At 39.4% G+C, this 21,941-nt stretch overlaps 1 protein-coding gene across 2 annotated transcripts in view; it reads right to left on the bottom strand.

The window, feature by feature from the left end:
• LOC146452329 (splicing factor 3B subunit 1-like) overlaps positions 1 to 21,941 on the bottom strand; it is a 28,658-nt gene continuing 6,717 nt past the window's right edge. For both annotated transcript variants that reach the window (XM_085098045.1, XM_085098047.1), the window contains 24 exons: positions 21,745 to 21,830; positions 20,846 to 21,032; positions 18,559 to 18,612; positions 17,918 to 18,261; positions 17,182 to 17,280; positions 16,943 to 17,038; positions 16,035 to 16,238; positions 15,579 to 15,656; positions 15,012 to 15,098; positions 13,421 to 13,503; positions 12,588 to 12,775; positions 11,831 to 11,976; positions 11,117 to 11,263; positions 10,321 to 10,446; positions 9,549 to 9,674; positions 8,792 to 8,887; positions 7,073 to 7,255; positions 6,350 to 6,442; positions 5,569 to 5,654; positions 4,730 to 4,915; positions 3,990 to 4,262; positions 2,510 to 2,726; positions 1,756 to 1,830; positions 1 to 568 (listed from right to left, as the gene is read on the bottom strand). In XM_085098045.1, the coding sequence (XP_084954171.1) occupies positions 485 to 568; positions 1,756 to 1,830; positions 2,510 to 2,726; positions 3,990 to 4,262; positions 4,730 to 4,915; positions 5,569 to 5,654; positions 6,350 to 6,442; positions 7,073 to 7,255; positions 8,792 to 8,887; positions 9,549 to 9,674; positions 10,321 to 10,446; positions 11,117 to 11,263; positions 11,831 to 11,976; positions 12,588 to 12,775; positions 13,421 to 13,503; positions 15,012 to 15,098; positions 15,579 to 15,656; positions 16,035 to 16,238; positions 16,943 to 17,038; positions 17,182 to 17,280; positions 17,918 to 18,261; positions 18,559 to 18,612; positions 20,846 to 21,032; positions 21,745 to 21,830 (3,344 nt within the window). In that variant the 3' untranslated portion in view covers positions 1 to 484. The remainder of the gene's footprint in view (positions 569 to 1,755; positions 1,831 to 2,509; positions 2,727 to 3,989; positions 4,263 to 4,729; positions 4,916 to 5,568; positions 5,655 to 6,349; positions 6,443 to 7,072; positions 7,256 to 8,791; positions 8,888 to 9,548; positions 9,675 to 10,320; positions 10,447 to 11,116; positions 11,264 to 11,830; positions 11,977 to 12,587; positions 12,776 to 13,420; positions 13,504 to 15,011; positions 15,099 to 15,578; positions 15,657 to 16,034; positions 16,239 to 16,942; positions 17,039 to 17,181; positions 17,281 to 17,917; positions 18,262 to 18,558; positions 18,613 to 20,845; positions 21,033 to 21,744; positions 21,831 to 21,941) is intronic.

Below are 21,941 nucleotides of genomic sequence, written 5' to 3'. Positions count from 1 at the left end.
CATTTTTATTTCTCTTCTTTATTAACTTAAATTCGTTTGACAAGTCGCATATGAAGCTTGCTCCTAGTTACACTCCACTGCTATTTCAACTCTTGTAAGCCCTGCAAGCCCTAATAAAGATCAGCGTATATTGTCTCCTTTAATTGAGAAAAAAATCTTGAGAAAACGCCGTTAAGTATGCAGGTAGAAGGTAAAAGCTCGTCACATAACAGAATTGCCTCAATGGCTGATCAAAAGCTCCCACCTACTTCTATAAGAATGCGTGCTTGCATTTCGGTAAGGGGGGCCCAGACCTGTCAGGGGCTCTGTTGGGGGTAGAGTGGGAGAGCCTGCTCGAAAGCTTAGGGATCTCGAACGATACAAGTAATCAGTAACGCTCGTTGCCCTCTTATGTACAAAATGGCCAATACTTGCCACGCTTTCTACATTCGTTAAAAACAACTTAAATTACTGAACACAAATAGCGCTGGATGAAGGAATCAGGTTACAGGAAATACGAGAGTTCAGATCGTGCGAAAGTGTTCTTTTCATCGCTCGGTGCAGTCGGATACGCCGCCACTAAGGCATCCTAAAAAAGATAAAAGGTAGAAACAACAGTCAGTATTAAATGGTAACGACAATAAACAAACAAAAATTAAAGGGACTATATCACCCAAGGCGCATGCGCGCGTTGGTGAGAAGCACTTTGAAATCGTTTGCCCAATTTTGTCAAATACCGTCGGAGAGTTCAGGAAGCTGTTTTCATCTGTTTGAATCGCATCGCTTTCATCTTCATAACGTTAGCTGAATTTTTATTGCAAACGTTCCTTAGTAATTACAGAAGCTGTTTGTTGCGGTATTTTTTAAGCTTTTGCAATGGCGCCGAGTCGTATGCAAATTGTCTCAACCGGACTCTTCTGCGCATGTGCCCTAGCTGACATAGCTCCTTTAAACTATTCTTTAAGCCTTCATCACATCCGCATTGTGATTGATGGCAGAATAACAGACCACAGTGGGTCAAATAGAACTCAATTTTGCTGAATCAACAACCCCATAAGCGACCTTCCCTTCCTACTGAGTATCTTGATATGAAGGAGTCTGGTCTATATCAGTTCGTCCAAAAATATAACACTACATTGCAAACTTCTTGAATTAAAACGGGTTAAAAAAGGCTACTTGGTCTCCATGTGAATAGGTACTGCAGTTGGGGCTACGTTAGCTTCCGTGGTAGGCGCCGAAATAGACAGGGAGGGGATATTAGAGGAGGACGACGAATGGGGAGCAAACATGAGGGGGAGGGGGAGGGGGAAGAAGGGTCCTTCCTTCCTTCGCCCCGCGCTCGCAAATCCTTCTTTCTTCAGCACAGGCTTGGGCCTTCATTTCACTTTAGAAATGGAATGAAATGAATTGTTTTTCAGGTGCATTTGATCTGAAATTTCTGGTAAGACTCGCCGGCAGTCGGTATTTGTAGTTGCAACACTGTTATGTCAGGATTTATAGAAATCGTTCTTCGTATTCTTATTACGGAAGTTCCATAATGTACTTTACTGCTAGTGATTCTGGCAGGAAGCGACAACTACAGATAAAATGTTGTACATAATACGTTGTGGTTCAAATTTTTTTTTTTTTTTTTTTGGGGGGGGGGGGGGTTAAAAAATTCTCAGCTCAGATTGATCTTTATTTCCTTTTGTCTCGGATTATGGTGATGAATACTGCACAAAGGAAAATAAAAATGAATCTGGTTTAAAAACTTTTAAACCACAACATATACATTACCTGAGATCCAATGTACAAGCTGTTGTAGATCTTCCAATACACATCTCGTACTTTTCGCGCTGGGTGAAACATTCCCTACAAAAAAAAAAACATAATTAATAACAAAAGTCATGAGATAAATCGGTAAGATTCATCACATATCCTAAACATTCTTAAAGTTGGAATGTCCAATTTCTACAGAGATGAGAATTGCGATCTTCAGGGTGAGCAGAAAACAACTGACATTCGTAAAAAAGGACAATTGTAGATGGGTGTCAAAATTCATTGTTCAGATGATATTGAAAGAAGCAGTGATAGCTGAGTACAATACAGGTGATCTGCTTATCTCCCTGCAAGAGCCACTACATACAACAGCTCCATTTCGGAAACTGTTCATCAGTGAGACATTTGGGTTCGTATTCTTTTGAGCTATTAAAAATCCTTGACTTTCCATGACCTTTTCAAGTTTTCCATGACAAAGCGTTCGCATTTTGCAGTGTCAAAATATGCAGTATTTAATAATTTATTGCTACTGAGTGAAAATCTGTTTCTTGGTTCCTTTTCGTTTTATTTTTTTAAATCCCCTAAAAGAATGCTTTCTTTTTCAATGACTTTCCATGGCCCCCAATTAAAATCCATTACTTTCCAGGCCTGGAAAACGTAATTACAAAATTCCACGACTTTCCATGTTTCTATGGCCCATAGAGGGGCATAAATGTAGATAAAAAAAAAAGAACTGATTGCCATTGTGAGTTTAACCAGGAAGACTACAGACCTGCAAACAGTAATGAAGAACTCTTGAAGGACCCAAGGCCACTCTCATTCCTTCAATAGACTCCAAGACAGCGTTAATAACATGAGGCGACGTTTCAAAGATGTTCGGCCACACATAGTTGACGAGGTGAGTGAGTGCATCTTCACAGCCAAACCCTGCCACGCCCAAGGCCATGTGTTTAATGGCTGCACAAGCGGTCTGCCGATGAACCAAATCCCTACAGATAAGACAAACGCGAGTTATTATTAGATAATGGGAAAAATCTCTTGCAGCATGGAGCACATTAGCAAAACGTGGGTTTCGTATCCTCCGTATTAAACTGGAAGTAGCCTGCACACGAGGCTTAAAGGGAAGTGTCATGGAATTTTGGTATCTTTTGTTCAAAATGATGAAATAAGACCTTCAATAAGCTGCCAAATAAGAATGACGAGAGGAAAGAAATCAACTCAATTCTTGAAAGGAAAAACTCGTGATCTGTTGTAGCGCATTTTGGAAACAAAAATGCGAAAACTTGAAAAACATTAGCCTAACATTTTTCAAGCTTCAATCCATACCGGCCTTCTCTGTCTCTGGCCAGAGGCACTAATCGACAGTTTTATTGCACTGGAGTGAAAATTTATAAAAAAAAAAAAAAACTTAACAATAAATTCGTTGTTTCTGCTGACAGACAAACATTTATGGGTTCTGAAATGATCGCGAATTTCGTGAAACTTCCTTCCCCTTTAGCAGTGCAGAAAATGAGAAAACACTTCGATTTTTAAAGTAACTGAAAATTACCATTTAAGGTCAATTGGATAATAGATTAACACCAAAACAGTAAAGTTTTCTGAGAATGTGAAGCGCACTTCTTTCACATTTTGCAACAACATTTGAATTATTATTTGTTAGTTCCAGGCGCTTAGGTACTGTGGAGTGGCGTGAAGTAATTAACCCGTAGGGAAAAAAGCTGGCACTTGCACGTTTTATCACAGCACCTTGCGAATCAAACACGGCTGTAGGCACATTGAAAACCATACAATTTTTTTTTTTGCGAAATTCGTCCCTTAACTAACGGCGGCATTGTGTATGCTGTCTTTAGAACTTTTCCGTATGTTTTTATGAGCGCTTTTAGAGTTTTTTTTGTACGCTAAGAATTATGGGTAAATGTACCAGTCGCCATTTTTTTACGATACGTACGAATTATAAAGGCAAGGAGCGGGAAAAAACGAGAAAAGACTGGGAAAGGGGGGGGGGGGGTGGGAGCAGAACTTTTCTTTCGAGTCTCCTCCCCTTTATTATTCATTCGCATAGCAATTTTCTTTGGGCCGCTCCCTACGATGGAGGTACTAGCATCATCTTGCTACTCTATAATCCGAATTGAAAAAAAAAAGTTCCTACCCATCTACCTACAGGCAAGGATTCATTTCATGTATATAGATCTCTACGCTTCACAAACTAGCGATGTTTTTAACATCTTCAAAGTATCAAGCAACCCTCTAACCTGTCCATAAGGGCATCTTCCAGCAAAGGTGTCACAGCGTAGATGTAATCTTTTCCCATCTCTCCAATGTATTCAAACAAGAAAGATAGAGACTTCAGTACACCATTTTGCACGTTCAGTTCCGGCACACGATACTCATTCATGAGTGCAGGAAGGACAGTGAAAGGTGAACACGTCTCGGCGACAATAGCAATAGCCACAGTAGTACACACTCTGTTTTGACGCTCCTGTACTTTAAGGTTGTTAAGAAGAGTCGCAAGAACATCCTGCGGACTAAAAGTCACAAAAACATCAACACTTTCATTCTTGATCAATCTTTTTTTTCTTTTTTTAACAAAACACATATCTATGCTGACACATTCCCTACAAGCTCTACGGAACCTCGTCTGGAAGGGGAAGGAGAGGGAGGGTTCGTTTCAGGTGACAAGAAAGGGGACCTCCATTCAGTAAGACCACATACTAAAAACTACGAGGAATGTAGTATACATCACTGTATTGCCAAAAACATTTTCTACAGTAATTCAATGAAACCAATCGAAGACTGTAACCAAGCTTAACGACAAAACAAAACTTGTCTTGTAACACAATGAACGTCAATCAAATTGTACCATTCTCTGAATTTTTCAGCTCTTCTGTGCGTGTTCCTTCCTCACAACTTTCTCAAAAGGCAAGCACTTCCTTTAAATTAGTTTGCCTTTCTGTCTTGTAAGTAAAGAAGAGAAAAAAAACAAGCAACTCACCCAATTGCCTTGGCAATGTAGCCAAACGTGTTGACCGTGGCTCTTCTGATGGCTTTTTTGTGGGCCTTCAATAACTCCAGCAGCTCAAAGCAAATTCTCATCCACTCACGTGCTCCAACATGTTCTGCTCCTCTGTCAGCAATCCTTCCCACAAGGTCAATGCAATTCTCCTGTACCTTCTCGTGTCTGAAAAATAGCGACTTAGATCAATGACTGGGGCACTTACAACTTCAATCAAAGCCATAATTTTAGTTGCTACTATGGAATAAACAATATTTTCATCTCTCTAGATAATACTACTCAGACAAAAATTCATTCCGTGCAAGTGACTAACATACGCTCCAAAAAGGACATGGCAGTACTATACTCGAACAGGATCCACCAAACCACAAAATATACGGTAGTCTGTCTGCACCCCTTTCCTCAATGACAAAAGATGGTGTCTCTATTGCATAGCCACCCCTCCATCCAGCAGTAAAAAATGACAATGAGAATCAAACCTCACTTTTCTTGTATATTTAGCAATGCTCACTCTTGCTAGCTGAATATTGCTGTGTCAACTCGAATTTTAAAGCCAATCAAATTTTGTCGGTAATGTTCATGAGGTAGGTGGTGTCTTCAATGATCCCCCTACCCCAGGCAAGATGGGTTCTAGTTTTGACTAATTCCCTTAAAACATCAAGACATTTTATCAAACAGGATCACTCCCTTTACTTTCATAACCAACATCTTTGATCAAGTCATGATATCGCTGGAGAAACAGGAGGCTTGTCAAAACATGTGGGGTCACAAGTACAGTTGAAATTTTAAAATCAAATCAAAATTGAGCAGCACCATACCTGTTCTTTAGAATGGGTGTTAGTCTTGGCAGCAAATCTTTGATGGGTGGAGTCATTTTATTCATTCCAATAACATTCACAATTGCCTGCAAATAAAACAGCCACGGATGCTATCAATAACAGAACTTAAAACAACATCTTCTCTGGGAAAATGAACCAAAGCCTTCACACTCCAGGGTATGATGGGATAAACAACTTGTTATTTGTGAATACACAGCTTTGGCTTCGTCAAATTCTAATATGCTTGTATACAGTTCCATACCCTTAAAAATAAAATCTTACTAAGCACTGCTTTTTTGTGGTTAAGGTACAACCTGCTCAAGCCACATACAGACAGCACGGCTGGAGCTTAACCTGGCCTCTGTCACATGAAGCAATTGCAACTACAAGTATTATTATTCCACTATGAACAGGATTTAAATCACCATCTCCCCCCTTCCCTTCTGCCAAAGCTGTAATAACCCTCAGTAAGCCTTGGAAAAGCTCCCCACCCCACCCTCGCTTGCTTGCTTTTGATCAGTTTCAAACCTTCATACCTTGGCTTGGCAGTTTAACAGCCAATCAAGACTAATCCAGGATTAATAGACAACCAAGGTGTTAATCTTGCTTGCTTTTTTTAAGCTTATTTTTTAAGACAAAGTAAAAGTCAAGTCAAAACCGGCAGGCAGGAATCTTTTGGAAAAATCTTCTCTGACTAGTCATTTAACTGGAATCAAAGTTAATATTAATCATGGGTAAGCTTAGTCACACTTTGGCCCTTACTGCTTGTTGGCAAGCTTACCTTCAAGGCTCCCAGGATACTTCCCAGCACTTCAGGATACTCTTCACCAAGGTATTCATACAACACTATGCCCAAGTGACCCATCAGCTTTTCCTGTAACAATCACAGAATTCATCAGTGCTTTCCTTACCAATGCACAATTCACATTCAGTACGATGAGAACCCAGTTAATACAACCACCCTAGGGCATTGAAATTGTGGTTGTAAAGCTAAGGAAATGACTGGACTTTCAATTCATTCAGGGCACAAAAAAGTGGTTGTAATAATGAGATGGTCATTACTCATAAGGCAGGGTCCACTGTTCTACCACTGAGTGACAACAAATATTTCCATACTCATTCAACAAATTAGTTTGCTTATAGTAATTCTTGGCATTAATGCGTGTTGTAAGTGATGAGTAATTAACAGAACTTTGACCTGTTGTTGACTCATTAACCAACAACCATTCAACCTCTTCCCAGATAATCAAAGGTTACAAGACAAGATCTCACCAGTAACTTCCATTTAGGACAATTGAATTTAGAACAACCATGAAACAAACAGCACCGCTTACAAATCGTCGTCGGAGCATAAAAACATTAATATCTCACCCCCAAATTGCAATTAGATGCTGATTTATGGCACATATGCATTCTCCATCATGCTCTTTCAAAATATCTCAACGGATCTCGTAATTTCGGAAATTTATTTTCTGAAGAAAATCAAAGGAAGCTTGATACTCACCTCTCCACAGGTCATCATAACCTGAGCAATCCTGGATATGAGATCAGCAGCCTGCTGTCTGACCTTTGCCGACTTGTTGTTCAATCTCCACAGGATGGTACCACAGATCTGTGGCAAGTATGGCTTCACACGCTTACCCAGAGCATTAACCACAGTACCAAAACCATTCAGCATAACAATGTCCTGTGGAAATTAGAAACTGAAAGTAAGTTTTTGGGGAAGAGTTTTCTCTTACTACCTCTTGTTTCCAAAATGGACCTTTTGCTTTTGCCATATGTTCTGTTGATAGATCTTTTCACAATTATTTGTAATAAAACACAATTAAGGTGGCCGAACACAGTTTTTCCATTACACAGGTGTTAGTAAACATTATTTGAAAACGACGTACTTCTGAGTACCCGAAATTAAGATTAACTAAGAAGGAATAAATTTTGATACTTCTTGTTGAACAAGGTGCCGTCGCCATGGCAACGCAGCAAGCTATTAACCGTCCACAAATAATGGTTTTTCTTAATTTTTAGAAAATGCACTCGTTAGATTTTTTCCATATTTTGTATCCAGAAAAATCCACAAAATACTGACATAGTGACGCTGCTTTCATGTAATTTTAACAGACAGATCTCCTGTAAATGTTGGTTTTGCACTTTAATGTTTTTTGAAGATACCCTCTGTTAGATTTTGTTTTTGGTTTGTAGGCAAGTTACGCTTTTAGGAAACTACTGTTTTGTCAAATTTCACGAAATTCTAACGAGCGGTTCCTTAGAAAACAGTTTATTTCCATTAAAATAACCAGTCACAATTTTTTGTTCAAATGCGCATGCGTGGCTTTTAATTAGGGTTTCTCAGAAAGATGAAAAGCGTACAAAAAGGCTTAGCTCATTGTGAACTCAATTTCTTTGTTCGGCGATAAATGAAGAAGGATTCACAAACAAGAAACTAAGTTATTTTAAGAGCAAAACTTACCTTTTGGTATAAAATCGAGTGGTCGATAGTATTTGCTTACCACAACCCTAGCGCGCGCCTGATAGCATCACTAACAGAATCTGTAAAGCGCGCGCAAACTGTGTTCGGCCACCTTAACGCCTTGTTTTATGTGATTGATTAGACCATATTTATTACTGCTGTTGCAAGAACGTTTTACCCAAACAGTTGATCTTACAGTAATAATAATTAACAATTATTCTGCGAGTGTGCATTGGATATTAGATGATAGATGGCCAACGAGGCGTATAACACCGAGTTGGCTATAATCATCTCATATCCAACAAGCGTGAGTGGAATAATCGAGAAATGTTGCTAGATCTTGCTGATTTCGCTTTGCAAGAACAACCAGAAGACAATTTAATGGTCCCTATTTCCCGGGCATTGTTTAAAGGCTCACATACCACAGCCACAAAGTCATTCAAATCCCTAGAATTGCATCAGTACAATGATCCTGTAAACATTCATGAGTATCGTCATCCCAACCTGTCTTTCTTGCCCCTTTGTGGTTATTTTGGGCAGCTGGTACTCCCTTTTTAATTCTTAGTAAACAGACTGTAATGTAGCAAATGGAGTATAAATAAAAGCTGTTGATGTTGCTGCTGAAGTTGATAGTTTTGTAAACTTCCCAAAATAAGAATTGATGAATATCGTTTGATTTCCCAATGGAACTTTTCTGGATTTTTATTAAGTAAATGATAAGCACTCCAAGTGAACATTAGAAAGACAAGCACTTGCCTCTTGTGTCTGTTCCTGGAAGGCATACAGGATGCCGTCAATAAGCTGTTCCTCCAGACGGGAATCAACATCAGATGAGCCCAAGTTACCCATCGTCTGCAACACAAAGAATATGAGCATCAAACAAAGAGCTTTCAATGCCAGCCATTGAACTAGATTTACCTTAATCTTTAAATTCATGTATGCGGTGGTTAGCAAGAAAGCTAAGCTAATCTAAACACCGCAGACTTCCCCCAAAGATATTTATTTCCATCTTTCTTGGTTATTGTTTTATTACTTGATCATAGTAATTATTATACTTTGTAAATTTAACAAAATAATGAAGTGTGAACAAAATTAACTGAAAGAACTGTCAACAGAGCAGCCACATGTAGATGACCACCCTTGGAAAAAGAAGGTGTTAACTTATACAATGATATGGTTATTAGAGGGACTGTGGCAGGCTGTTGACATGACCTATGTGAGGGGAAAAATACTTCATTCCATTAACGGAGTGGCTGGATTAGCAAAAATTTTCAGACAAGAAACTGACTGCAAAACCCTGTAATTAGGCCAGAAAAGAGTAACCACAAATACACAATAGGTATCTTATGGCATAGTCATAAGACAAAGTTTTGATCTAATTCATAAATACAGTGTTGACTGAGAAATGATTCTAACTGGATTTCATAAAGGTGATCACTCAAGACAGTGACTTGCAAGAGTGGCTGATCACAGAAATACATGAGTAACATTAAAAACACTGAAGGGCTGTTACCTTTTCAATGGTTTCCATGACCATCTTTCTGTACTGTTCATTTTCATCCTTTAAGTCATCTACTATTCTGTTTATGATCTCTGATGCTCCTACTTTGTTCGCCAATTCCACTGTGGTGTCAACAAGCTATCACAAACAAACATTCAATGGCATTGAGTAAATATATACATGTCTACTGTTTACATACATCAGATGTCAGACATTTTCTTTGAATCTTCAGAAATTATTGAAAGCAGTTTTAAATTCAATAGAAAACCATTAATCCGATTGGGATAGATTTCCACACAGCCCCATACATCAATTATACATGCAACACTACCATACTTACCCACTTCCAAAAAAGGTAAGCGTGAATAGACTTTTAGAAGCAAAATGTATACATAATTAATGTATGGGGCTGTGTGGAAATTTTGCCATCTAATTGTTTTAGTACACAGCTGCGATGGAAAGTTTTACTTTAACTTTTTCAATAGAAAAACATATCCAAGTTAACTATCCTGCACAGGTGCAATAACTTCTTTCCCACCCACTCAAAATGTTCATAAAACCCCTGACAAGAGATTATTATCGAAAGGATTTGAGGGGTTTATACTCAGAATTTACAGTATTATACAAGGTTGCACTGCCCCCATCATCTTCGGGACCTCAATTCCTATCCCATTGTGTCCCTTCTGGAGACTTCTTGCCCCCTCTCACACAGGTTCCTATCACCCTTTACCCCAAACCCAAACCAGTTAGTACCAAACTACAAGAAAACAGATTACAATATTACCTGTCTGTAATTCCTTCTGTCCAGTGCCATCCTGTGCTGCCAAAAGTGCTTGAAGAAATCCGGTAAAATTTCATCCTTGATGTACTGAGCTTCAACACCATCTGTTGCACAGCACTGCTTTACCACCTACAAACCAAACAAGTCAAGCATGCTTTGAGGTTAAAGTATCAGTTGTCTAGCATGTGTATATTCATCTGAGTGAGGTATTCTTGGAAAAAAATGTCTTGGTAACTGAGAAGGAAGCAATCTTTCTCATTACAATGATGACTTCTGAAAAGGTCGTCAGGCTAACATTGTCCAAAAAAAAAAACCTTTTTTTAACAACTAGCGACACAAGGTCAAAATGTGCAGTTCCATGCTCCCCCAATGGAAGGTTTTTTGTTTTGCACCCCACTCCCCCCAAGAAATTCTAGTTTACTGTCATACTTTGCTTCTAAAATTTTGGCTTTTAAGACCCCCCCCCCCCCCCCCTGTTCTCCCCCTAGGAATTTCCAATTACCTTCCATGGGGTGGTTATGGATTTTTTTCTGGAAGTGCATAGTAAAATATCTGTTTTACATTTGCCACCTCCATATGGAATAAAATCTATAATTTAGAGTAAAATGATCACACTGAAAAAATATATATATACAAAGATCAAAAAAACCAATTCAACATGGTTGAACATCATCTGTTTACAACACAAACAAACAACTATCATCCAAAACCAAGCAACCTTAATTTAATTCAATTAACAGTTTTTCCAAAGCACATTTTGCCGAGCCTCAATGCGCTTACAATTGAAAAAAGATCTTACCTTCAACACGATCTTCTTCATTTCTTCGTCAGGACTCTGAAACTCACGGATCAAGATCAACATCACTTCTCTGGTGTAGTAGTTGGCATATTCAGCATCCATGAGTGGTATAAGATACCCAATAGCCTTCAGAAAGGCAGCCAGACCCTGGAAATAAAAGATGATTGTAAGTAAATGAGCTTCCTTGACGTCATGAAAGTGAAACACTTTGAATGGTACAATGTAACTAAGGACCTCCACAGAACGAGGCAAGTTGTTATTGACAACTATTTTCAATCAACAGCTTTATTGAATCAACAACTATTAATGTTTGGAAATGCATTTCCACACATGACAAGTTTACTTGTCAATAACCCGTATGTTTTGAGGAAGCCTGGAAACTTGCTTGTAATGGGCATGTGTACATTGTGCAGAAAACAGCTAAATATACTTCTGTAATCAGTGACTTACTCGCAGATGGGAGAAAGTAAGTTGTCAATAAGAAAACTGCCATGTTTGTCATCGACAACTAAAGTAGTTTTCCTTTTGAAAAGGAAAACTACTTTGTTGTCCACAACTTCATTTTTCACCATTTGTAGTCTATAACTTGATTTACACACGAGATGTTTTGACATTGATAACTTTTCATTATTGACGACATAAATGTTATCAAATCGATAACAGCTTGCATCGTCTGAGGAGGTCCTAAGTGAACAATTATATTTTGAATCTCACCTTTCCTCTGTGTTGTCTGATACCTTTCCACAAAGGCTTCAGGACACTGTCAAAAGATTCAATACCATAGGGTGTGGCAGCCTCAGCAAGAGCAGCCAAGGCAAGAGCGGTAATGGTTCGCACCTTCTGCTGTTCATCAACCAATCCTAAGAAAGGAAGATTCTTCCCATCAAGATTTGCTTGCAACTACAAATTACACTTAAATTGCAATGGACCTTTACCAAACTTACTAGGGAGTAGCACCACAATAAATGGAATTTAGAATACCAAAGGCTTTGCTATAGATGGAAACAAACATGACGCTGTGTGTGGGTGGGGGAGCGGTGAGGCAAAGGAAATTTTTCTGTTGGACTAGTTGACCAGACCTGTCCCTTAACCAAAGAAGCAAGTCACACCTTTACATTTTGGAAATTAGCTGAACTTGTATCTGTTCACATAGAATATTTGGGCTCCTTGGCTACTGCCGCCATTACTCTGGGCTTCAAGGCGATCAGACTGAACAGACTGGAGGACCAAACACATGGCCACTCAAGTTGCAACAAAACTTATAAATCCAAATTGCCCACCCTTCCCCCCCCCCCCCCCCTGCAAACCCACCTATTTAAATTGATAATAAATGAAGGAACAGTGCACAAGCAAAACTAAAACTTCCACAAAAGATCAACTTATCTGTCATTCCCACAGCAATAGCTACATAAATAGATGATGTCAAAGACCTTTAGACTAGCGCTGACTTTGCACTATCTATCTTACTAACCATGTTCAATAATTTCCACTAAGTTCCTCAAGTGTGGCAGAATAGCGCAACCCATCAAAATAGCTATCTGCTGAACAATTTTGATTCCAGTGTGGCGTGCCTGCCACGACTTCTTACTGCGACACACAGCCTTCAAGAATGGCAACAAGGAAGGAATGCCAAGGGCAGAAGCCACAACAGCAAATGCTCTGAAAGAAATAACATCCAAACAATTAACAATGAAGTGTGACGAGAGATAAGAGGAAATATCTAAATAAAATAAACAACAATATTTAGGGAGGGTAGTACCAAGTTAAATCGAGGTCAGTCTGGGTGGCCCTCAAAAGTGAAATTTGGAAGTGTTGATTTTTGTGGATGGAGGAAAACCAGAGAACACCATGAACAAACTCAACCAACATACTTATGCCGTCAATGCCAGGAATCCAGAACAAAAATATCTACAATTCCAGAACAAAATTTGTACACATAGGTACCAAAAAGGTACATACTTTCATTAAAAATTGAAACAAGAAATGATTTCCAATCCCCTCAATGAATGGCACCTTACAAGTTGGACGATTCATCAGAGCTCTTTTTGGCAGCAAAACAACATGGTGAGCTTGAATAATTGTTGAATTAAACAATTTCAAGGTCAACTTGATAGGTAGCGAAGCTCTAAAACACATACATGAAAGTGACCATTTTAATCAAAAATGAAAAAGTAAATTAATGCAGAAACATTTCCCGAGTTTTGTTTTGGATATATTTCTCTGTGAGTAAAGCCACAAGCACTTAACTATGCCAATGGCAGGTTATTTATTCAGCTATCATTTTCAAAATAATACCAAGCGTACCTTGCCGTAGTGTTACGGACATACTCATCAATGTTGTCAATGTCAGGCCTCATGGTTGAGATCATTGTTGCCAAACCTGCAGCCTAAAGTCGTAACAAAAAAATTACAAACTGTTACTTAGAGAAAGCAATAACACATCCTTTAAAGTAGCACTCATTTGAATGCTCACAATTAACTTTTTTTGTGTGCCAAAGATGCGAATAGACAAATTATTCCCAACCTCTCCCCTTCCCCTATCCTGCAGTATCAATAAAATTTATTCTAAAGATTGCATTAGACTGCAAGCAGTCCCTTTCTGGATAGTTGAGAGGTCGCGCGAAATAGCCGAACGCGAAAAAACTGGAGCAAACGAGCGGAGGGGGGCTTGGGGAGAGGCGTGAAAAAGGGGAAAGGAAAAGAAAGGGACTGCGCTCTTAGCTGTAACAGATGCATTCAGGGTAACTCCGCCCACAATTCGTTAAACCCATTAAAAATCCAATTACCTGAATGACAGCTAATAAATAACAACTCTGCATTGTTATTCAATCACCAGAAAATAGGAGCGAAGAGGAAGAATCGCCGAGCTTGGGCACTGATCCAAGCTTCTCTGAAAAGCCAAAATCTCTAGAAGTTGTGGTGCATTTGAATTTTTCTTCAAGGCCCAGAGTAAAAGAAATCGACGAAACAAACGCCCGAAGTGTAATTAAGAATGTGGTGCAGGACAACTGGAAAGCTCTTGTTAATATCATATGTAAGCATCCTGCGGTGAATTCTGCCGACAAAGCTTGTTCCGCGGATGCGAAAATTACATTGTACTAGTTGGCACCAATGTCTTTTAATACCAAAGTCATTTGACTGCAACTGGTCTTCGATAATACAGCGAAGCGGAACAACAACCACGATTGAAGCCGTGATGGCAAAGTTTTTCGCTATTACAAAGCTTTGATATATAATGGATTTCCCGAAACCAGTGGGAAGAACGGCCATTACATCTCTTCTCGACAAGAGCGCTTCTACTGCTAGCTCCTGTCCCTCTTTGAGAACTAAGCCGCCGACTTGATCGCTTAAATTTACGAAGACATCGCTGCTACTCTCTTTCACTACTGAAACCATTTTCCCAGTGATCTGAAGTGTTGACATCAAACGTGTGAAGAAGTTAATTACACATCAAACTTGTTTGACAGCAGCTATTGTTTGTGGACCAATCGGAATTTTCCATTGCTGGAGCAACGGGAAATTCGAACGCGTTTGTTACAGTTAGCAGCGCAGTCCCTTTCTTTTCCTTCTCTCCCCCAGTCTCTTCTCGTTTATTTCTCCTCGCTCCAGTCTTGCTGCGCTGTGAGCGCACCATCTCGACTGACCAGAAAGGGACTGCTTGCAGTCTAAGATTGCATTTTAGGATTTCATCTTAAGGGGACGCAAGTTCTACAGTGTGCATCAGCAATGAGAGCCTAACAATGTCCCAATATTTCAACAGCTCAGTTCACGAGGGTTATGATTTGATAAACACCACGATTTTTTTTTTATTAAAACTAAAAAATTTATTAAGAAATTTTATGCAGATCAGAAAGATCTGTGTTTGTATTGATGATGCTGGAAAGTTATTGCTAACCTTCGCCAAGTTAGAAATGATTTCACGTCCTTCCACTCTTGCGTAGTAATCTTCATCAATCAACAGAGGCTCAATAACCACAAGGATCTAAAAAGAAGAATAAAATATGCAGTGAAACTGAAATTATCAATGAGGGGCCATAATCATCTTTAAATTAGTCCAAACAATGGAGTGAGTGACCTTCACACTATTGCTTTCCATTAGTTCATGACTCCTTCATATGAGATGGTAACAATGCCTTTCCCATACAGCTATTTCAATAAACGTTGTCGGATTAAAATAAAGCTAAAAGAGAAGACCGCAATGTTTTGTGGGATTATTTTTTATGAATAATTTCATCAAAATCATCCCTGCACGTGCAGGTCATTGTACTGCTAATTACAACCTATTGTTTTCTCCAGGCATGACTGATTTTAATTAATTTATTCATAAAAATCCCACGTAAACTTTCGGTCTTGTCTTTAAGCTTTTAGCTTTGATCCGACAACGTTAATTGAAATAGCTGTATAATGGTAGTATACTTAGCTAAACCCAAAAGTCTGACAGGCAGAATAACTAAGAACTTACCTTGTGAACAAATGGCCGAACAAGATCATCAAGCTTGTACAAGATACGGTCAATGACTTTTACCAACAAGTGACGTTCCTACAACAAAGAAAGATGTTAGAACCAATGACTAGAAAACCTGGATAATTAAGTGAACAATAGCTTTGAATGTCATTTGTTAAAAACTCTACTCTATAAATTTAATAAAAAAGACTTCCTTGGACTTTATATATAAAGTAAAGGAAAGTGGCAGTACTTGTTAATCTCAAAATTCAGATGAAAAGAAGATTTAATGTTTGGAAAGCTTAGAAAAACATTTTTTTTTTTTTTTTTGGCCGCTACTTGTGCATAGGATATTACAGTTAGACACACATCCTGTAACATTCAGAAAATAACCACTAAGAACTCCTTGCCCTGGAATGTCCAGGATACACGTGAAACAATTTTGCAACTTAATTAGACCAAAGGTTTACTGACCTGATCCTCCAGTGTTGGTGACATAAGAAGCGGAAGAATCTGATTAAACAGTGGTCCAGCACCAAACTCACGAGCCTTGTCTGTGATCTGCCGCAGAGCTGCTTTTCTCATGGGTGGAGTACCATTCTTGATCTTCAACAAAAGTTTCATGATCTTTCTCTCCTTCAGCTCTTCAGGGCTCAAAGTGCTCTCATCAACATCCACCTAAAGATACGACCACCATGTTAGAGATTAGAACTCTGAGCAGGGCAGCTTATTAGGTTCATTATACATCAATGGCTTTCTGAAGCATGTAGAGACCTCAAGTGATGCCAGTGACTTGCGGGGTAACCCAAGTTCAGTTTCATACTGACTGAAGGGTTTTGTAGTAACAAATCGTACATGTCATTTACCTCAGAAAAATAATATATACTGTATCAACCTTCATCCACTGAAGAAATCTCATTTGCCTAGCACATACCTCCCCATAACCCATAACCAGTAAAAATTACTGTAAAAGATTACCCAGGGGAAATGGGTTTCATTTGTACAAGAGGTTCAACATATAGGGAGTCTCCTTTATTATTTATTATTGATAGATGTCTTTTTAGTCAATGTCACAGGTATACCCACAGGCATACTTTTCTTTTTCCAAGTATACCATTTGAAGGGATGCCTGGAAAAAGCCCTAAGTGACTTAAATTGCTAGATTCTCCTTCCAAATTGCCTTGTATTCGCTTGTGAAACAAAACGAGAATTTGTCCTTACATCAAAAGTCACTTAGGGCCTTATTCCGCTTACCCCTTCATTTCTTTACCACACTTAAAGCATAATATCAAATTTCTTTCAGATACATTGTAATAATCACTGTCACAGCATTGCCTTTCAAATTTGAAATGTCAAAGGCAAGACTGCCACCTTCAACTTACCAAGAGCTTGTCAAAGTACTGTACATCATCTGGTTTTAGATATGGCAAATTGCCAGGGGGCTGATCTTCAACTAGTTTGGCTGACCTGTCTTCTTGCTGTAACAAACAGGAGAAATAAAGTCAGCAATACATTTGATGGCAGCAGAAATGTCATTAAAGGGACTGCAGAAATATAATCAAGATGTTTTGAGAAATCATGAACCACAAAAAATTTAAGCTGCAAAAAAAAAATCATTTACCTGGATGTAGAACCCAGAGCCTCCTATTGGAGTAGGTGTCGCTGTCAGTTTGCGCGTAGGAGTTCTGATTGGCTGGTAACCAGGAGGTGGCTCGAGAATCTGAAAGTATATAAAATAGCAGTATTGGTTACATAAGAAAAGTTGTCAGGCCAAAACTAACTCTGGACTATCCAGATTTTTTAAGACACAATGTCCAGATAACTGGGTTTCAACTATAGCTATTGTGACTTATACACTTCCACATTCAAAAAAGAAACCTTAGGCCTGTTGAAAAATACCACACACTTTAACTTCAAAAATTTTGAGACATTCAAAGTTCAGACCAAACTAAATATCCAAAATTTACTTGATCATCCAAAGAAATGAACTTAACTAGTGACTAACTAACAAGCCAACCAAACTACTGGGTGTCTAATTAAATAACAACAAAGGAGAAGATACAAGTTTACAAGAATACTACTAATTGACATCACTACTCATAATCCTTCCAACTAAAATGAACAGGCAGTTTGCTCATGACAGCTGTAGAATTTGTGGCATTTGGAAACTCTCTTGTGCTGTTTCTCAACATAACATGCCAGTGATTTCAAAGATTGCATAGTTTGTACTATGCCCTAAAGTTACGGCAACACATAGTGGTTCAGAATGGAATATGACAATCATTTAACCTTCCATTTTTGGCAATGGAGTGTATGAAGAGTTCAAGCAACATAAAAAGTTAAATTAAAACCCAAACCTTGTATCCTTCCTTAGGAAAGAGCCCGTCCAGCTCATCATCTGACAGGTATCTGTTTCTCTCATCAATCTCCCTCTCCCAGCGATAAGCCTGCATCTGTTCCGGTGTCATGGCCAATTGGCCTGGAGTGGGAGTCTGCATTTGCATGGCAGCAGCCCCAGCAGGGGTCACTCCACTGGTGCCCATCATAGGCGTTGTGCCGCCCATTTGACTGGCAGGTGTCTCATCCCACCTGGATCGCCTCTTGCTCCCAGGAGTAGGCGTGGCTCCAGGTGTCTCGGCACCAGTGCGATCTGTTCTGGGTGTCTCAGCCCAACCGGGTGTCGCATGGCCTGGGGTTTCACCTTCAATTAAAAGACGGCAAAAATCTTAGCACATTTGTTTCCCTTCAATTTTAACCTTCATTAAGTTATAGACCTGGAACAAGCAGTTTTAAAACGATTAGGAAGACAGAGGTGGAACTACCACAGTTTGAAGTAGGTGGAAAAATGAAAAAAGCAACTTGGGAATGCCTTTCTAGTGCTGTGTTAATGCTTTGTTTTTCTGTCATAGTAGCCAGGGATCACCTCTTAATGGTTGAGGGAAATCAGCAGCCCCAGCCCCTCATTAACAACATACTGACAAATAAACTGGTAACAAACCTCTCTCTGTCTTTGGAGTTTCATCCCAGCGATTTCTCCTTGTCGATGAAATACCTGTCGAAAAAAAATGCATAAGAAACTGTATTTATTACGTGGGATGACGTAGTCAGCCAGCGTCTTAACTTCGGGACCGCATTCCTTTCGTCGTCTTGGGAGTCAAAAATTGCCTTGTTTTTTAACTTTCCCGTATCACGTGCCCGTCCCGAAAGAATTGCGTGATTTTTATTGGCTGCAACTTCGAATCACGTGCAAGTCAGGTTGGATTGCACAATAAATATAAATGTTCATTTCACCAGAAATTTGCAAAATTTTGTTTACGACGTCACTGATACGTGACATGGCACTTTCCGCAGTAAAAGCGGTAAATTGAAAGAATAACTTCCAAGAAGCACTCAACATTTAACACGGTGGAAATTGGAGAGTCCCTGGCGAAGGAATCATGCTTTGTTTGACATTTGTAGAACCACGATGAGACTGAGAAGAGGTCATTTATAAGCTTAGGTTATCGTAAATCGCAATCACTAAATGGATTTCCAGTACAAATACAAGGGAAACAACATAACGCGATCATCGTGACTCAAACTATTCCATTAGCAAGGATGGTTTTATCAATCTGCGAAGCATACAATTGGAATAAATGAATCAGCATCACGCGTAAATGCCAGTATAGGCATCTTGTTGTTTATAGATTAGGGGGTTAGTTTCTTAAGAAACTGCAGTGTTGCATTGGTAAGGGAGAACAAAAGATTATTTGGTTTTATCAACCGAGTTGATAAGGTACATGTAATTTGACCACTTTAAAGAGATTTGAGTCCTGACATTTCGAGCATTAGCCCTTCATCAGAGCGCTGAATGACAGTCAAAGCAAAGTTTACAGTAAAGCAACCTGAATTGACATGGAGCATGGCATGTTTATCGAAACTTTGTTTCTTTAGTTTAATGCAGTTAAATGCAATTTAACGGAGTTAACAACAAAGAGCGCCTGTTCCATCCCGTTGGCCAGCGGCGTTTGCGAGATGTGCATGTACCAGGACCCGTCATGCTCTGGGACCAGCATGCATCTTAGCGTGGTCTAGTACATTTAGTACTTTTTAGCGTGCTTTTCAGCGTGGGCATTTCACAACATTGTGACTCAGTTTATAGCGGTTTCTTCCCTCCCCCTTCCCTCCCCCCTTTTCCACTGATGTTCTCAGTGTGATGGGTGCCTGCTCTCTTCCCTGCCGCGTGGGGGCTCATGGCTGGGTTGCCAGGATTTCCCGGGCCATGGGAGCGATCTCCATCTAGGAGCTGGCTGCCAATAGTGGAAGCTCCTAGGCATCACAGGCACCCAATCTCCACTTAGCAATGCAGTTGTTAATGCACAGTACAGCTTGACATCACAGAAGTGCTCACGTCAATAAATGCATTTTACCATAGTAAGGTCTACATGTATGTATTATCAAATGGATAAGGGGGTTAGTTTCTAAAGAAACTGTGGTGCCGCATCAGAGGCGAGGGGAAATGTTTGGTTTTACCAACAGAGTTGATAACTAAAGGCAATTTGGCCAATGTAAAGAGATTCGAATGCTCACAAATCCAATCTCTAACAGGAATTTTACAATAACTGTCCAAATTCCCGCGCGCTGATTGGCTCGTAGCTATTGTCTATAAGAGTGCAGACAATAAAAATGACGTCAGATGTAACGCGCGCGTTTTCTCAACTAAAAAAATAGCCAATTCCGCTCGTACTTTTTCCATGTTATTGTAAAAAACTTAGCAATGCAGTTGTTAATGTACAGTACAGCTTGACATCACAGAAGTGCTCACGTCAATAAATGCATTTTACCATGGTAAGGTCTACATGTATGTATTATCAAATGGATAAGGGGGTTAGTTTCTAAAGAAACTGCGGTGCCGCATCTGAGGCGAGTGGAAATGTTTGGTTTTACCAACGGAGTTGATAACTAAAGGCAATTTGGCCAATGTAAAGAGATTTGAATGCTGACAAATCCAATCTCTAACAGGAATTGGATGAACTGGACTTCGCTCTGACAAAGGGCTAGTGATCACAACCTCAACACTTAACTCTCTTTATGGTGGCCAAATTACCTCATCAACTCTGCTGATAACACCAAACGTCTGTGTGTTAATAAAGGTAACACTTCTTACCAGGAAAAGATCATTAGTTATTAAGTCATGATGAAGGAAATAATGTTTAGCTGGGGATATTTTGCGAATCTGTCAACTACACAATGTGCATATGTTACAAAAGTACAAAACAAGGACATTTCAGTTAGCTCAACATTACCTCCAGGTGTAGCACTGGGTGTAACATGTCCAGGGGTGACATGGCTAGGTGTGGATTCCCAAATCCTTGTACTGGGAGTTGCTCCAGGTGTTTCAGAGCCAGGTCTGTGAGGAGTCACACCTGGTGTCTCTGAACCTTTTGGACGCCCAGGAGTTTCATCCCATCGACTAGCAGAAGGAGTAGACATCTGCATTGGAAGAAAGCAAAGGTGAGAAACATGAATTAACGGATCTTGCTTAATTAATTTGTCTAGCTGCCACGGTGTAATAGTTGAGCTGGCAGAGAAATTTGTGCGTCCAATTCCTGTCAGACATTGCAAATTCTTTTCTAAGAGCACTTTCCATTTGTTAGAATTGGCTGACCAGAGGTCAGTTCGCAAACCAGGTGCACGAACATGAAGGACTGGTAGTTTGGCAGTCATGCAAGTTCCTTCAAAAAGGGACATGCCATTTTCAGAATGTCCAATTTTTTATCAGGCCTTGAAAATTATGCATTTCAATTAGAAAGCGGCCAGTCTAGCATCTCATTACAATTTGAGTGTGAGATATAAGCACTGTTATTCTGCGATGACACCATACCAATTCTTCTCAGTTTGAGTTAGTTCATAACATTATGAACTAACTCAAAATTAGAAGGATTTGTATGGTGTCACCGGAGCAAGATGACAATTTTTGGCAGGTAGACATTATTCATCAAGCTCTTTCGGAATGACTCAGCAAGTCCCACAATTTCATAAATTAATTTTTTTGTTACAAGACATTTTTTGTTATAAGACATTGGAAGACTGATCCTGACAGATCAGGGTGCTTCCATTATCTCACGAGATAAACAGATGCCTACTAAGACATTGGAATAGATCCCTGAGAAAGTGCTCTAGATAAGGGTTATTGACTTATTACCTCAGCTTGATCCCAACTGCTAGATTTCTTCTTTGCAGGTGTTTCATCTCCAGATGCCTGCTGATCCCATCGCCGACGCTTCCTCTCTGAAATAGCAATGAATCAATGAAATTAAAATGGCTTCAGGAAAACATACCACGTAATTTCAACAACCACTTATACTTGTTTCTTTTATCGAGTTGTGGGAGAGCAGCTGT

The sequence above is a fragment of the Pavona decussata genome, unplaced genomic scaffold (assembly GCF_977016875.1).
Source record: "Pavona decussata unplaced genomic scaffold, jaPavDecu1.1 SCAFFOLD_371, whole genome shotgun sequence".
Taxonomy (NCBI): Eukaryota; Metazoa; Cnidaria; class Anthozoa; order Scleractinia; family Agariciidae; genus Pavona; species Pavona decussata.
Note: the sequence above shows the minus strand (reverse complement) of the source record. Positions and strands in the feature narration are given on the sequence as shown.